General features: G+C 38.7%; 1 protein-coding gene across 1 annotated transcript in view; it reads left to right on the top strand.

Moving 5' to 3' along the window:
* Mccc2 (methylcrotonyl-CoA carboxylase subunit 2) overlaps positions 1-18,399 on the top strand; it is a 188,734-nt gene that overhangs the window by 103,656 nt on the left and 66,679 nt on the right. Inside the window, exon 9 of the mRNA XM_090412413.1 lies at positions 21-120. Within this exon, the coding sequence (XP_090268539.1) occupies positions 21-120 (100 nt within the window). The remainder of the gene's footprint in view (positions 1-20; positions 121-18,399) is intronic.

Here is an 18,399-nt window from a genome sequence, read left to right on the forward strand (position 1 = left end):
GAATTTTTTGCAATATATAGGCAGTCTGGTGTGACAGATTATTATGCAGATGATGATCTTCATGCTCTCTACCTTGCAAGGCGTGCAGTAGCTAATTTGAATTATAAAAAACAGTTAGATGTAAGTATGTTTTCTTTGTCAGTATATGCATGTATTTTATTAAGAGAAATAAAGAATTGCTTTTGTTATAATAATCCAATATTCATAGCATATAAGGAGGGAAACAATACTTTCTCCCCTTCCAAAGGAAAAGTCCAAAAACTATTTTGTACTGGTATTTTAGACCATAAAATCACACTAACCTGATGGTTTTGAAATGTACAGCAGAATTTTCAAATTGTAAAAAACAAAAAAAAAAAAAAAAAAAGAAGAAAAATGAATAATAATAATAAGAAAGGTTGCAGTTGGAGGGTGCCTGGTACACTCTAGGTAAATCCAGAGGTTGTAGCTGGTCTTTGGGGGAACAGATAAGGGCTGCTAGCTTTTTGTGTGGTTTATAGGTGGTCACAAGATTGTGCTTTTTTTTTTAAATATCTTGGCCACCTTTTCTGAGATGCCATGGATATAGGGGATGGTGATGGATCGTAAGTACTTTGGTTGATTGGTAGAGCCTCTGCCACTAATGGATCATTCAAAAAATTAAGGAAGATTGAGCACAGTTAGTAGTTGGAAGGGGTTCATTCGTTCATTGCTGTTGGCACACTCTCCCTCAATGAGTCTTTGGACTCCCTGGAAGTGTCTAATAGTAAATAATAAGAAGAAATGAAGAAATTGAGCATTGCACACACAAATAAAGTGGATGTCAAGTATGCTTATATCCACTATTATACAAGTATTGGTGATTATAAATTAATATGTTCATTATTTCATTTGATATGTTAAACTAAGTAGTGATAATGATTAGTTGGGAATTATAATGCTGGTATAGTCTTCTTTCTTATAATCTCCTATAAATAAATTTTTACTATCTAGCTCTGTCTCTGACTATTTCTGCCATCTCTCTGAATCTGGATAATTGTAACCAATCTTTAGTGACTATAGCCAAGTTCTCTTTTGGTTTCACTCTTAGACGTCTTTCTCCAGTGACTCCATTCAGGGTTATGTTCAATAAATTATGATATATTATGCTCTCAATCTAGTTTGGCTTCATCTGGGAGGTAAAACTCTGCTTTCTATATTTAACAATGTAATGCATCATTGGAAAGTCCACTATAAAGCTTCCTTGTACCCTAGACTTGAGATATGGATCGCATCTAGGAATTGCATCATGATCCTTGCAACTGTGCAGTTGTGAGGTAGTGGTAAGTGAAAGTGCATTTAATGTGGCATAATTTGTTAATCTCTTTCTTTAAAATGTTTCAGAGATTAAAAACAGTGTGGAGTGTTACAAATTGGTGTCTTAGGAATTATGAATAAATAGTTTTGTTATAGTATTATTTAATGATCTCCTTTTTAATATGAATCCTACCTATGAAAAGCTGTTAACCTATAATACCTAAATACACAGGTGTCCAAAAAAACTGAAGATTACAACTGCAAATTCAGATGAATCAACTTGTGGAAATTTGTATAACTGGTGGTTTTGAGCAGAAAGTGGATATATGTTCAGATTTTTGAATCTCATGCAAAGGGATCACATGGTAGAACTCAACACAATAAAAGGCAAACGGCTGTGCTAAGAAAATTGTGCTTGAAGGAAGCTCTTTTGGATGTCTTGTTATGTCTCAAAAACATCATCTAGATGATTTCATGAGGGGAAAGAAATGTTGGAAAGCTTGAAGAAGGTCACAGAATTATTGATATTGCCAGATTTATTTATTTATTTATTTATTTGTATGATGATATAACGGCCGTGAGGCCCCCTTTTACAGGGAAGTACGACACCATCTCAGTCCCCCTCCCCCAAATTTTATCGGGGCTCAGGACCGACATAGGCCTGAAAAATCAGGTCTATGGCTGGGTCTTAAGTATTCCTGAATGTAATTCGTGTGTTTACGGGGCCGGTTTGCTTGCTTGCAGGAAGAAAAATCCCAGATAAACTGGGGAGAAAAACCCTGCTGTCCACGTCCAAGACTGGCTAACTTGGCTATGTCTGAGAAAGATCCTTAAGTTCCTCACGTCAGCGACAAGAATTGAACCTAGGACTCTCCTTTCCCAGGCATATGGTTGTGAAGCGCATAACCACTAGGCTAACCGTGCAGACGATATTGCCAGAGATTTGGAATCTCAGATAGCATTGTATCCAGGTTCTGGGTGCAGCATTTCAAACCAATGTTTTAGTGTTTCAGACGTTTACGAAGGGGCTGCCCTTGCTCTACCACAGAGCATAAAGACAAATTTTTTGCTATAACAGTAAAACATAATTGACTTGCCACTGCAGGTCAGCTTGCAAGTCTCTCCATTCAAGCACAGGGACGTGGATATCTCAACAAAGTGTGACAAGATGTTTGCGACAAGTAGGCCTATACACCTGAAGGCCCATAGTCTGTGTCCCTTTATCCACAGCTCATCATAGAGCATGTGGATAAAGGGACTCAGGATAAATGCTCTACGCTTTACAGGTGAGAGTCATTTTAGTCTTGCCTCCATTCTAGACAACACTTCATTTTGCATGAAAATGGTACTGCTTACCATCACGAGAATGTTCTTGAAAGGGTTAGATACAGTGGTGCCTGGGGGTCATGGTATGTTGAGGCATTATGCCTAACAGACACACAAAGCTACAAGTGCTGTAAAAAGGGACTATGACTGGTGAACAATATTGCAATGAAGTTCTGTAACATCATATTTAATTTTTCCGTGGTGCTGTATGCAAAGAATTCATTTTTATGGATGACAATGCCATACCACGTCATACAGGAGCAGTAGAGATACTTCTGGAAATGGAGGATACTAGCATTCTCCCCAGATCTCAACCCCATAGACCATGTTTTAGATGCAATAGTGAGACGTTGCTTCTTGAAATTCTCCTCTAGAAAACAAACAAGGCCTTATCCTTGCTCTGAAGGAGTTGGCCAGTCTGCTTCGAGAACACCTGAATCACTTGGTGCTAAACCTGGTACAACATTGTAAGAGCTGCATCGCGGTTTGGAGTGCACATATACCTTACTGAAATGTCTCTTTTCATAGTTTTCTGTAAACACTGTATGTTAATTTCTTAACTATGTCCTTAGGAAATTTGTAATTTTTGCCAAAAACGTATTGCAATTTAATTTGTATGAAATTTATAACAAATTTTGTATGTAATATAATTTATTAGTATTGGCAATAAATTTATATCCACATTTCATTGTAGTTATGAACAGAGCCATTCTGTGGGTTTGCACGGCCTGGGCGCAAATTTTTGTGCCCCCCCTTCAATTAAAAGATCCTGAAGTACAATAACACGTTACGTTACTTCCCCTAAATTGTGCCGCCTGGGTTCGTTGCACCTTTTGCACCCCGGTACAGAATGGGCCTGATAATGAAATATATACAGGTATGTCCTATGCTTTTGAACACCAGTGTATTAGTACGTTGGATGGGATAATGTTGAGAAAGTAATCTGGAACTTTTACCAGCCACTTCTGGCTTCCATTTAGTTAGGTGATGGTCTCACACCAAGCAGTGAAATTCATGTACCCCCCCCCCCCTCTGAAGACATTCACAAAACATCCATGCATGGCACGATTTTCTAGTCACTTGATCAATTAAGCTGGCAACTGGACTCAGCTGGAATACTTAGTTGCTTGGGTAATTCCAAACCAACCAATCAACCAACCCAGCTTCCCACGATATTAATACAATAGACCTATTCTAGTAAGAGCATGGTGGCATAATAAACCTCATCATCATAATTATATATCAGGAAACCTCATAACTTTTTATGGGTTTCCTGATATATATATCCTCAAAGAGTGTTGAGGCTGCTATGACAACAATATGTGATTTTAGTTTACATGATTACTAGTTGTCTATCAACAGTTTTCCTCTAAATTAGTCTACAATTTTGTCATATCTAACATTTTGCACTTCTAAGGCACTTCTGACTGATTTTAAATACTACATTAAATTGAGAATATATACTGTATATGAGACACGAGCTTGTAATTTCCTTTACTTGTAAGAGCTGCTTGTAAATGTTAGCAAAAACAATTCGTCATTATTATTATTATGTATTTTTGCACTTTGCATACAAACAGTGCCTAACAGAAATTTTCAGTATAAGCACTGGAAAAGTCCCAAGGGAGTGGAAAGAGAGCAAAATAATTCATTTGTATAAAGGAGGCTCTAAGACTGTGCTGGCAAATTATAGATCAAACCAGTATCTCAAGAGTAGTGGTAAAAGTACTGGAAAAGTTAGCCAAAGAGAGAATTCAAGAATGGATGGATAAGAATATTATATGAGGGGCATCATGGCTTTATGAAGGGTCGGCCATGTCTTAGGTAATTTACTAACTTTTTATAATATTGACTGCAAAGTTGGACAAAGAGAATGGCCATATGATGATACTGATGGATTTTGCAAAGGTGTTCAATGGAATACCACATGGAAGTTTGTTATTAAAATGGTATGTGGAGGAGCCGAATTCAGGAGAAAGCAGGTGACTAGTGGTGTGCTGCAAATGCTCTGTTCTTGGATCACTACTGTTTAATTTGTACATCAATGATATAGGAAATAATTTGAAGGGGAAACATTCAGGTATTTGATAATGATGCAAAATTGGGCAGGGTAATAATTAATCAAGTAATGTGAAGAGCTTGCAGGATGATTTAAATAGGCTGTCAGTATGGACAAAAAGTGATGGTTGTCAGTTTAATGTGGAGAAATGTAAAGTTATGCATTTTGGGACAAATAGATTACAAGCTGTTTACCATATTGATGAAACTGTACTTCAGGAAATTGATGAAGCTAGGTATTTGGGGTGGTAGTTGATAGAGAGTTGAAGTTTAGAGGGTATATTGCCATGGTAGCTCATAGGATTGCTTCAGATTGCTTAGTTATTGAAGATAACCAAGTAATCCTATAAACAGAAATGTGGTCTTTGTTTAAAGATTCTGATGTTGGCTGTCCTGCCTGTTTGTCTGTACGGTTGCATGGTGCATAGTAGACACCAGGAAAATCTAGGGATTGTAGCTGGTCTTTAGGAAAGCAGATAAGAGATTCCAATTTTTTGCATGGTCTTGAAGGTAAGTAGGTAGTAGGTTCAGCATTTGTAGCAAAACAAGGACAACAAGATCATATTGCATCACAAAGGTTTCAGTAGTAGCACATAAGGTAAAAGTGGTCTGAAGGTAGTTATCAGATTGTATTACTTGGATTTTGGTTATCTTTTTAGAAATATCACAGATCTTATAGGATATCGATGGATTTACTGTAGCCTGTGTTTTTTTGATTTTATAGTAAGAGATGTAGCCATTTGCTAGGAAAGTATTGTATATATAAGTTTGGTGTGATGGTGTTATTTTAATCAACAGGTATCCTTTTGATTAAAATTTTTATAATGCCATACTGTTAAGAGAGTTAGTTGTGATTATTGGTAGATGTTATATGCCTATGTAGATTTTCTGTAGGCAGTGAAAAGCCAAAGATTTATCAGGGTGATGTGTATGAAGAGTGCACTGTTAAGATTTTCTTTTTCTAAAGCGAATCAGATACTAGGATGTTGGCTATTCAAATGTGTGTGGTTCAGTGTATCAAGGCCATGTGGAAAAATAGAAAATGCATCATCTACATAGTGTAGTCAGATGGTAAGTCTCTGTGGAATAGAGTTTAAAGTTTTAAGGGGATGAGAAAGCAGAACTGACTGTGCTATGTGCTTATTTGAATTTTTCCTTGCCAAATGAAATAATCCAGCTTCATAGCAAACTGAAATTCAGTATGGATAAAGTCAAAGGTATTTTAAAGTGGAACATTGGGGAATAAAGAAGACATCAAAACTAACCATTATGTCAGTGTTGTAGAGGATGAACTTTTCAATATTGGACTCAAGTGGGAAGACTTCTTTACACGAGGAAGTTGCTAGTATTCTGCAAGAGCATTTTGGCTAAGCATTGCCTAATTTGCAGATAAACAAATTAGTCTTCCACAGTTGGGTGTATGGTGCAGTTTTGTTTGTGGATTTTAGGCAGTCCATATATCTGGAGAGAGGAGTCTGGAATTACTTGATTTTAATTTATTTGTGATGTCTGCTGGATGGGAAGTGACACGTTTGAGAAGCCTGTGAATAGTTTGATCTATGTATTAGCAGGATCATAGTCCTATAGATGGCAAGCAAATTGATTGTTTGGCAAGGTGGATAGCTGATGTATGTAATCAGGGTGATTACACAATGCTCCAAGATCCCTAGACTGATCAGTTTCTTCTAGCATAATCTCACAAATATAATGACATTGGATATCTAATCACTTCAAAGTGCATAACTTTCCATTTACTGACATCCATTTTCCCATGCCCACAATTCCAGCCTATTCAAATCATTCTGCAGGTACTGCATATCAACAACATTCCTGATTACCCTACCTATCTTTGCATTATCAGCAAATAGCTGTATGTTTTCTGTCAATTCCTTTTCCAATATTATTAATGTACAGATTGAATAACAGTGGACCAAGGACTGATCCTTGTGGTACACCACTAGTTATTTATTTTTTTTATTAATCTTTATACTGGTTATGGGCAGTACTACCCTTACATCACGTCCAGACTTGATATAGGCCTAAGCCTTTACAAGTGTTTTACCCTTTGCCTGTTCTAGTTATCATTGTAGTCATTCTCTGGTGGCAATGGCATGTCACCAGTGTTCCCTGTAGGGCCCTCGAGAAAAGAATATCCTTTTATATCCTTCTGCGTAAGCCCAAGCTGTTTTAAGTCCTTATAACTATCTATGCTGCATATGCCATGTAAAGAGATGGTGGCACTGTTTACTTTATTATTATGGTTTATAATAGTTTACTTTATTATTATGGCTATAGGCTAGTGGGTGCCCTGTTCCCACCACCTGGTCATCAAATACCCAAACGTCACCATCTCTTTTAATCACTAAGTCTGGCTTACGCAAACCTGCAGAGGTCCTATAATGTGGTTCCACCGTGGTCTCTTAACTTTTGTTCTTAAAGTGGTTGTTCAGAATGGAGACCACGGCATCATGCCTCCGCACATGGACCCCATGGGTGCGGAAGCAACATGGGGCTATATGAGACAATGCCCCACTGTAGTGGCAGCCAGCCCTATAGTTTGAGTTGTCACTACCCCATCGAGCTGTGCGGGCTCGAGTAGGCAGGGCATTGATCCTCATCCTGATAAGGTCAATATACTCGAACCTAGGGAGGAGTCTGGTGCCATCCCTTACCCAATCATGCTGGGGAGGCACCAGATATGACTCTTTTAAAGGAGCACCATCTACATAACAGTGCAGTAGAGATGCCCACCTCTTGTGTTCTGCAAGTGCTGACTCAATTAAGGTACCTTGATAATGGAACCAGCCTTTAGCCCATCTAAAGTCCTCTCTGCAGATAGTAGGGGAAGAAGATAGTTCTAACCGTGATTCTGGACAGGCATGGGATCAGCCATCTAAGTGATGGAATCCTGAGCCCACCATCCTTCACCCTCGCATGGAATATGCAGTATGGGTATCAGGCGGCAGTTGGAGCCATGATCTCACGACTGAACGGATAGCCCTGTCCATTCGAGACAGTACTGAGATATGTGTTCTACCAAGCACCAACTTGTGGTAAAAGCGAGGTAGGAGATAGTGGGAAAGGAGAAACGGTCTTTGCTGGGGCTTGAGAGGAGCTTTTCTCAAAGAAGCTCTTCTGTCCCTTCTATCCCACTTTTAGGATAGAAGAGACAGAAGACCTTCCCTTTGGGGTGAACATGATACCGAGGTATCTCCACTCTTCCAGGATGGTCAAAGCATGCAACGGCCTCCCGTGCAGGGAAAAAACTCTATGGTTTCGATCTATAGTATATGATATTTTTGATATGTCAGTCAGCCATCCTCTTATGCATGCTAATATTTTAAATTCCAAACCCATTTCTCCAATTTATGCAACAGTCTTCCATTCTATATTCTATGAAAAGCCTTAACAAAATCCAAAACTATCATGGTGTATCCATTCCCCTTGTCTAGTTCAGTGATAGCATTATTATAGAATATAAGCAAGTTGCTAAAACATGACCTTCCCTTAGTAAACCCATGTTGTTCATTGCAAAGTAGAGATTCACTATCATCCCATTTCTGAATGCGAGTCCTAACCAATTTTTCCACAATTTTCACCACCACTCCTGAGATAGTGATTGGTCAATAGTTGGATACATTGGTCTTTGCACCACCCTTGGGCAATGGGATTACCATACATCTTTCCATTTCTGTGGAATTTTCCCTGTTCTGAAACTAACATTATATAGCTTGATCAAAGGAAGAGCCAGTTCAGCTGACCCCTCTTTTAGCACACGTGCTGATAATCCATCAGTCCCTATTGCTGAATTTTTATTCATATTATGCAATAGCTCTAATAACTCCTCTTCATACACATGAATTTCTTCATTCAGTGAAGAGGTAGCAGTGAATTCAATGTTGCATACACCGCTTGATAGCTTTTAGCAAAATGGGCACTCATTAGTTTAACAACCTCTTCTGCATCTGTGACCCTCACCTCTATGTGCATTCAGAAGAATTATTTTTTCATATTCATTCTTTCTTTTACTTGCAGCATATTGATAGAATTCTTCTGGGTTGTATTTAGCTTGCAGAGCCAGTTTCTTTTCATACTTAGACTTAGCTTTCCATACAACAACAGTTGACTATTCTAGCCTGCTGCTTATAATTTTCATAACGGACATCATCCTTATACATACGGTATTCCTTCCACATCATCCATTTCTTACCAATCTATTGCTTAATAATGTTATGCATCAATTTGACTCGTACCCTATTTATTCTTCGAACTCTCGGGACACATTCAGATATTGCATCATTTAAGTATTTTTAAATGCTTCCCATCCAGCAACTGATCCCATTCCACTGAACTCATTATACTCCTCAGTTGGTCATAATTTCCTGCTGTATAGTTCATTGTGACCTTTCTGGATGGAAAAGTTCATGCAGTACTCACTTCCTAAGTGAATACTGCATGAACACTGTCACCAACCAGAGGCAGAATAGTTATATCTTTAACTGAAAAGCCCTCTGACACTATAATCAAATCTAACACTCTTTGACCTCAAGTTCCTTCTGTCACATGCTGCTTGAGTTATTGTCTTGCAACAGCTCAATAAATTCATATTCTTCTTATGAGATTTTACTGTTCCCCAATCAATATTTGGATAATTGAAGTCTCCAAATATGATTACTCTTTTTGCACCCATCGTCTCTATTTGGTGTTGCATTTCTTCATCACTAGCAACCGATCAACCAGGTCTGTAACAACACCCCCATTATGTAATTGATCTTGTTAGATTCCACCTCACACCAGATGGCTTAAAATTCACTGCCATGAAATACTGTTACTAGTACAATCATAGGCCTCAACACTAACTGGATTCAAGTCATTTGATATCATTAGCAGCAAGTCTCCTCCTCTCCTATCCTGTCTATCCTTCCTAAAAACACTCTACCCTTTACACTCGATATCAGTTAGTATGTCTGATTCTGATAGCCAGATTTCACTAATGCCTACAATCTGAGGTAGGTCCCAACATATTGACCAAGGCAACAAACTCTACTCCTTTGTTTCTGATACTGCTAGCATTCATGTATAGACATAATAATCTACCTGCATGTTCTTTTGTATACTCTTGTCTGCTGTTTGCATGACATAGTTGGGACAAATTGCATATCTTTATTCTTATCTACTGCCTTATACATGGACATCTTTGAACACGTTTGATGAATTTGAACTGGACAAACAAAGTCAAAATTATTCTCTCCTTTTAATCATTTCCATGATAATGCACATTCCTGTCATTAGCACAATTATTAATATTATTATTATTATTATTATTTCGGGCAACACCAAGGAGTCGACAGACTCATCGAGGGAGGCCCTAACATCATGTCAAGAACAACTATTCGGCATTCACACAGTATCTATCATACCTCGCCTTGAACTCATTCACGGTCATAGCACCCACAACAGACTCTGGCAGCTTATTCCACTCATTCACCACTCTCCAAGTAAAAAACCTAGCTCTAACACCCCTGCTAACCACATTCTTGCCCAGCTTCCGTGTATGGCCCCTAGTCCTCCTACCACCAGTCCTATTCTCTAAAATATCTTCTGGATTAATCCTATAGAAACCCTTCAGTAATTTGAATGTCTCAATCATATCACCCCTTTTCCACCTATCAACCAATTTTTGCAACCCATAAATCTTCAACCTGTTCTCATAAGGTTCATTCCACAGACCTGCTATCATCTTGGTCACTAGTCTCTGGATCCTCTTCACCTTCTCCGCATCAAGAAGAAACCCTGGCGCCCATATCTGGGCGCAGTAGTCTAGATGGGGTCTTATCAAGGCTCGATATAGTGGAACAATAACTTGTTTGTCTCTGCTTGTTAAAGTATTTTTCAGCAACCAAGTGATTTGATGAGCTGATTTAGCCACTTTTGCAATGTGCCCCCTAAACTTCAACTCCCTATCCACCAACACTCCCAAATCCCTGGCCTCATCAATCTCCTGGAGTACGGTTCCACCAATGTGATATACTGCTGCTAATCTTTTCACTCCAAAATGCATAACCTTACACTTTGCCACATTAAATTGACATCCATTTTTCCTAGCCCAGTCCTCCAAATTATCCAAATCATCCTGCAATATTTTGACATCCTGTGCACTCACAATTGCTCTACCCAACTTTGCATCATCAGCAAACAAATGAATAGTTCCTCTCAGATCCTTTCCTATATCGTTAATGAACAAATTGAAAAGTAGTGGTCCAAGAACAGAACCCTGCAGCACACTGCTAGTCACAAGCTGTCTTTTGGACTCCACTCCTGAATAAACCGCTCTCTGGTATCTCTCCATCAACCACCCTCCTATCCATCTCACCAACCCTATATCCATCCCCATCTGCTCCAGTTTACTGATTTGAGTTCCATGTGGTATCCTGTCAAAGGCCTTGGCAAGGTCCAGTAGAATCACTGTAAACCCATTACCCTTATCCAGTTCAGCCGTCATTGTGTTATAAAATGTGAGCAAGTTACTGAGGCATGATCTACCCTTCACAAAACCATGTTGTCCCCCATACAGTATCCCATTTTCATCTATCCAATCCTGTATTCTTCTCTTGACTAATTTCTCCAAGACCTTGACAATGATTAATGATATGCTAATCAGTTGGTAATTTACAACAGCAGTCTTGGAACCTCCTTTATATGCAGTGGAACTATTTTCCCCTTTTTCCACCCCCTCGGGACTAACCCAGACCCGAGACTCAAATTAAACAAAATGGTCAAGGGTACTGACAATTCTTTAGCCGCTTCTCGTATGACACGAGCTGGTATACCATCCAATCCCACAGATGTATTGACATTGAGGTTTTGCAATAGACTACTCACCTCCACTTCATTCACCACAATTCCCTTATAATCTATTGGTTCATTCATTTCTGCAATGTCACCACCTGGAAGATATATTCTTGCAAAGTGCTCGCTCAATAATTCAACTATATCAACTGATTCGGTTACCTCCCTACCATCGGCAATTTTTAAAATCATTCTGCCATATACATTTTTTCTTTTTGCAACATGTCGAAAAAAACTGTTCAGGATTCTCTTTAGCCTGTATGGCCAATGTTCCTGCATAATCCTTTTTTGCTTTTCTTATCACACTCGTTAGCCTTCTGGCTTGCTCTTTATACCGTTCATGTACCTGTCGGTCACCTTTCTCCTTAAATTCCCTCCATAGTTGTTTCTTTTTTTGCAGCTCAAGCTTCTTCAACTTCTAGCCCTTGCAGTTGTACATGCCATGGCACTGAACCAATCAATCTCCTAAGCTTGTCATACTTACCAGCCTGATAATTCCACATGTGCCCTGTCTTAATTGTAAATTCCACACCTTTAGCCACCTCCCAAGTCAAGACCCTATGATCACTCTCACCAATTGGTGACAACGTGGTCATATTCGTTGCAGCCAAATTCTCAGATGCAATTACCAGGTCAAGCACTCTCTCACCCCTAGTATTTTCCATTATATGCTGTCGCAGATAGTTATTCCTTAATAACCGCATAAAATCCAATTCCTTCCTCCCATGTGTCCTCTCCTCCTTCCAGTCAATGTTACCATAGTTGAAATCTCCCATAATAATTACCCTCCTTCCACTCATTTCTTCTATTTGCTTATGCATACTATCTCCACTATCTATTCCATCACCTGGTCTATAGCTGCACCCAACTGTATATTTAGTTCTGCTAGTTTCAATCTCACACCAAATAGCCTCAGAGGTGCTCTTTTCTCTATCCTGCAGTTCCACTTCTATTCTTCTTGGCTGTAGCTCATCAGCTATCATCAATAACACCCTCCCCCCGTTTTATTCTCCCTGTCACTCCTGAACACACCATACTCCTCACATTCAATCCCGCTAGCTGTGTCATCTTCTGTCAGCCATGTTTCACTAATGCCAATAACCTGTGGTCTGGAAGTGCCAACCAAGGCCAAAAATTCTTCCTTCTTGTTCCTAATACTTCTGGCATTTGTATACATGAATTGCAGAAGCCAATTTGTCCCATCCCTATTTTGATGCCTTATACTAACTATCCCATTCCGATTCGTGGTCTTTCCTACTCGCTTGGGCATATTACACACATTCACATACTCAACTGTCTCCCTAAAATCTGCATATCTACTCCCCCCCCCCCCAATAACTCTAGTTTCCCTGATTCTGCACATTCACTTCCACTACATTCGACAACACCTTTTCAAGTCTCCGTCCACCAAATCCATTCAAATGTAAACATCCATTTTATATAAATCCTTTTGCCCATCGAACTCATTCCACACATCCACAAATTCCACACCACTCATCAAACATAATTCACGCATAAAGTCATTAGCAGTTATGGCTCTCTTTCTATACTCTTCACTGTCATACCACGAAAACAGACTCACCATCCTAACTCTCTCACTCTTCTCTTTTGCGACCTCAAGCAATTCCTTTACATCCTCACTCATAGCCTTTTTGTTTCCTTTCAAATAATTTATACCTGCCACCACTATCAAGTCTTTCACCCGCTGCTTTTGCATTCTAATTGACTCACTTAAATTCTTAACGTTCGCACCGGGTTGGTATGATTTTGATAAACTCTCAACTAACACTCCTCTTACTAAGGATTCTTCATACAACATGCTCTTTCATTTTGTTTACACTCACTATCATGCCCTTATTTTTTGTGTCATACTTTTGCCGATTATTAGTTGGTACGCTTGGTAAACATTTTTGCCAACGCTCCAGCTGCCGATTTGCCCTATGTATCGCTCTGTGTAATAAAGTGATCTCACTCATTTCATCAGTGTCATCATTTTTATTCTCTGATGATTCATTCAATCGCTCTGTATGTTTACCTTCATTTTCACTTTCAACACCACTCTCACAGCTATCAGGTACTACCTCGCAAATATCACCATTCATACCTCGAATATCACTGTTATCTAGATTCTCACTTTCATCAATGATATCACTCACACAACCTGAAGCACTCTTTAAATCCTCACATTCTTTACACTTTTTGCACACATTCACTCCACTATCGTTGTTTTAACCAGACTCTAACCGCTCTCTTCAATGCATACATTTTGTAAATGGTACACTGAATCAAATCCTTTAAGTTAAGATTTTTAGACAAATATGGCAATCTGGACACCATCTTTGTATTCCTCTTTATGGGATCCATGTGCACAGATAATCATATCTATCAATTTACTATTAAAATACTCAAAAAACACACAAAAATCACCCAGACTTGCTAAAATACTAAAAGTAAACAATACTATGTAAATACTATGCAAATTCATAAATTTTTACTCAAAATATCACTTATCTGTTCAGGAGCTATCCACAAACACGACATACCATATAGCTCTCTAGTGGCTATATATATATATTTAACATTGTCGCTGTTACACACAAATTCTCACCATTCCTCCCATTATAATTTAGTTCCCTGACTCTCCGTGTTAGTTCTCATACCAGTTATTAGTTTTTTAAAATTCCTGATACCAAACACATTCAGGTGTAGGCCATCTCTCTTATATAAATCTAATCTTCCCTGAAACTCACTCCACATATCCAAAAACTCGCATCCATTTCTTCTACAACCTACGCATTGAATCGTTTGCCATCATAGCCCTTCTTCATGAATGAATATTTGATTGAATTCTCAGACTGTGGTGGTCACATGAACATGTCCTTATGCACAAGAACGACAATGCAGCTAGTTTTCAGAAAGCAGAAAGGTTTCACATTCAGAAAAGTTGTGGCAAGATCCACATTAAGGTGAACTGGATTTAATGCAATTTCTGTTGATTTCAAGCTTTTTCTTTGAAGTTTATCACAGCATGTGTATATGATTTCAGATCTATCCCAGTTTACTGAATGCATAGTAGTTGATGGATAGACTGAATCAGAAGAATTAAGAACATTACTGAATAAGACTATGGTTCTGGTTCTGCCATGGGTGATATCTCTGAGATGTTCTTCAATACAAAGTCAATTGATTTCTCTGTTTTTCCATAATATGGGGAATTACAGTCACACCAAAGATGGTACACACCTGAATACCTCAACTTGTCATGTTTTGGTTTTACAAAAGCCAGGATCAAAGCATTGTTGGGGAAGTAATAAGGCACAAATCTTATATTTCTTGAGGATTTTTGGCAGTTTCTTAGAAATAGCTGATATATGGAATAGTGATATAACCTTTCACATCATTACTCTCTTTGACACAGTGTGAAGTACGATTAAACAAGCATGTTGAAATCAACCATTTACAATAACCATTCTTTTGAAAAATCAATAAAAGCAACTTTAATTCTTTGGTGATTTCTTCATCGCTGATGAGAGTACTCTCAAAGTAGAAATAATACCAAACTTTTGAGGTGGATAATGATGAGACCGAACATTAAGACATCTGTTGTTATATGTAAGTTTTCTGTTGATAGAGATCTTCAGTTTTTCAAATGAACAAGTAAATTTTACTGCATCAAGAAAAGGAAGGAAACTATTAACTTCTAGTTTTGCTGTCATTTTATCCTAGGATTTGTTTGTTAAGATAGTTCAGAACTTCTTGAAGTGAATTTGGACTGTGACTCCAAATCAAGAAAACATCATCTGTGTATCTTTTCAATATTCATGGTTTCAATGGAAAGGAGTTTATTGCTTTTTCCTATGCTCGACTGGGGCCATTTCCCTTTCTGCTTATTCATTTTAGAATCCTCTTCAATTCCAACTGTTTCTTCTTGATCCCAGGTCATCCCATTCCTTTCCTGTCTACACATACTCTCACATCCTCTTGGAACATTTGAGTGGTTATGGTGTGAGTCGCTTGGAGAGACTGCTGCTGGAAGGTAGACAAGTGAGTACAGAGAATGAATCAGATCAAGTGGGAAGTGATGTGGAAGAGCAGGAGAGTACGACAGGAGAGATTGAAGAGGTGGTTATGAATGAGGATGTGAGTGGCATGAGTATGGAAAATGAGAGAATGGGTGTGCAAGATGAACAGGGAAACGGGGAGGCTCAGGGTGGACAGGAGTGTACAGCGTGAAAAAAGTGGATGCTCCAAGAGGATGTGTAGATGGGAAAGAAATGGGATGACCTGGGATCAAGAGGAAACAGTTGGAATTGAAGAGGGTTCTAAAATGAATAAGCAGAAAGGGAAATGGCCTCAGTCGAGCATGGAGAGATTACATGCTCGACTGAGGCCGAGCATGGAGAAATTACATCGAATGAGTAGTATCAGTGGAACTAGCTATAGATCCAGGAATGAGCTGTTGTGTTTGTATACAAATGCTACAAGTGTAAGAAACAAGGCAGATGAAATGGTTGACTAATTGAGTCTGTTCATTCAAAAATTGTTGGAATAAGTGAGACATGGTTAGATGAGGACGACATCCAGACAGGAATAGAGATGGAAGGATATGATATTTCATAAGGATAGAAGGGGTAAAAAGGGAGGGGGGAGTGCTATTGATGATAGAGAAAGAGTTGTTATGTCCATACAAAGTAGAGATGCAAGAGCGAAATAGTGGTTTTTTTTTTAGTTTTGAGGCAGTATGGTGTGAGATAGAGGTGAATGGAATGAAATACTTGGATATTGTTATAGACCAGGAAATGTGGATGGTGACTATGAAATGTATAATCAAATTGGCCAAGCAAATAAGAAAAGAGTGATCATTATGGGCAATTTTAATTATGGCAATATAGACTGGAATAATGAGATAGCAACTGGAAGTAAAGAAAATGATTTTCTTGAGTTTTTGAGGATAACTACCTCAGACAGTATGTAACAGAGGGCACACGAAGATTGAGGGTCTTGGATTTGGTCATCTCATCAGAGGATGTAATTATAAATGAAGTGTCAAATCACCCACCAATTGGTGACCATAAGGTGATTACCTGGGTGGTTGCCAGCAGTGTGAGGACCTCTGTAAGAAAAGGGTATATGTGAAACTACAAGAGGGAGTGATTATGTGAAGAGCTCAGGAGACAGCTTGCGGGTGTAGCATGGAACGAGGAGTTCACTGGAAAAGAGATCAATGCAGCTTGGGGATTTTCAAACACTATCTAGTAGATGCAGTGTCTAAATATATTCCAAGAGTGATAAGGTTAAATAAGGTAGGTGTGAAATGGATGAATAAAGAGATTAAGCATGCGATACAGAGAAAAAGGGCATTATGGAGGCAGCATAAGAGAAGTGGAAATAACCAATTCCATGAGGACTAAAAAGACCAGGCAAGGCGGGTGACTTGGTTGGTGAGGATAGCTAAAGAGAGGTATGAACAGCAGTTAGCTAATGAAGCCAAAAAGAATCCTAAGGAGTTCTTTCAATATGTAGCCAACAAAAGAAAGAATGATTATGGAAGGATGACATTGATTGGAGAAAATGGTATAAAGATAGCTGTTGCAGAAAGTATGGTGGAGATACCTAATGAGCAGTTCATAAAGGTCTTTCAATCTTATGAATGTGACTTCATGGAGAGATTGAGAGCAGTTAATAATGGGGAAGATATCTAATTTGCTCAACTCCCCATACACCTTTTGCTCACTGTAAGTGAGCAAGAAGTGTATGGGGAGTTGAGCAAATTAGATATAAATAAGCCTGTGGGACTTGATAATAATACATGGTGATACGTATTCTGAAGGAATGTGCCAGGGAGTTGACACCAGCCTTGACATATTTTTTTAATACGAGTCTTGCACTGGGTCAAGTTCCTAAGGAGTGAGAAGGAGGACAAGATCTGTCACCTCCTTTATGCCACTTCATAAAGGAGGTGACAGAACTCAAGCATCAAACTATAGGCCTATCTGTGTGTCAGGTGTTTAGTTAAGTTGTTGGAGAAGCTTGTGAGAACTAGGATACATAATTGGATTGAAAACAATAATATTATCTTTGATGGACAGCATGGATTTGCTAAAGGGAGGTCATGTTTTAGTAATCTACTTAATTATTACAATAAGGTGGCTGCTTCCATGGACAGAGGAGATGGATACACCATAATACATTTAGATTTCGCAAAGACTTTTGATAGATTATCGCATGACAAGTTGATAGTCAAGCTAGAGCGGATGGGGTTGGATATTAGATTGGTGCATTGGATTGGAGACTGGCTGTCTGTAGGTATCAACAAGTTGTGTATGGAGGGAGCGATATCCAGGAAAGTTTCTTTTCCATTATGCATTATGGTGTGCCTCAGGGTCTTTTAGGGCCATTGCTGTTTAACTTGTATATTAATGTTATTGGTGAAGATTTGGATGGAGATATCAGTTGTTTGCAGATGATGCAAAGTTGGGATGAATCATGAAGAGGAGAGAAGATGTTGTGGCCTTACAAGAAGACTTGAATAAATTGAGTGATTGGACACGGGAATGGGAATGTGAGTTCAATGTTGCAAAATGTAAGGTTTTAAAATTTGGACAACAAAAATTGGATGCATAATTTATGCTTGGTGAGGATATATATTGTCGGAGATGGAGGAAATAAGAGATCTGGGAGTGATAGTGAATGAGGATCTGAAATTTAGGGGACACATAGCCAGAACAACACATGGACTATTGTGCCCAGATTTGGTCACCTGGTTTTCAGAAGGACAAAGAGATGTTGGAAAGGGTCCAGAGGAGACTAACCACTTTAGTCAGTCTCCTCTGGAATGTTGAGTATAAGGAAAAATTGAGAAGATGCAACTTGCAGAGTCTGCAAGTTGCA

The sequence above is a fragment of the Typopeltis vanoorti genome, chromosome 22, assembly GCF_054136105.1.
Source record: "Typopeltis vanoorti isolate ZY-2024b chromosome 22, IOZ_Tvanoo_1.0, whole genome shotgun sequence".
Taxonomy (NCBI): domain Eukaryota; kingdom Metazoa; phylum Arthropoda; class Arachnida; order Uropygi; family Thelyphonidae; genus Typopeltis; species Typopeltis vanoorti.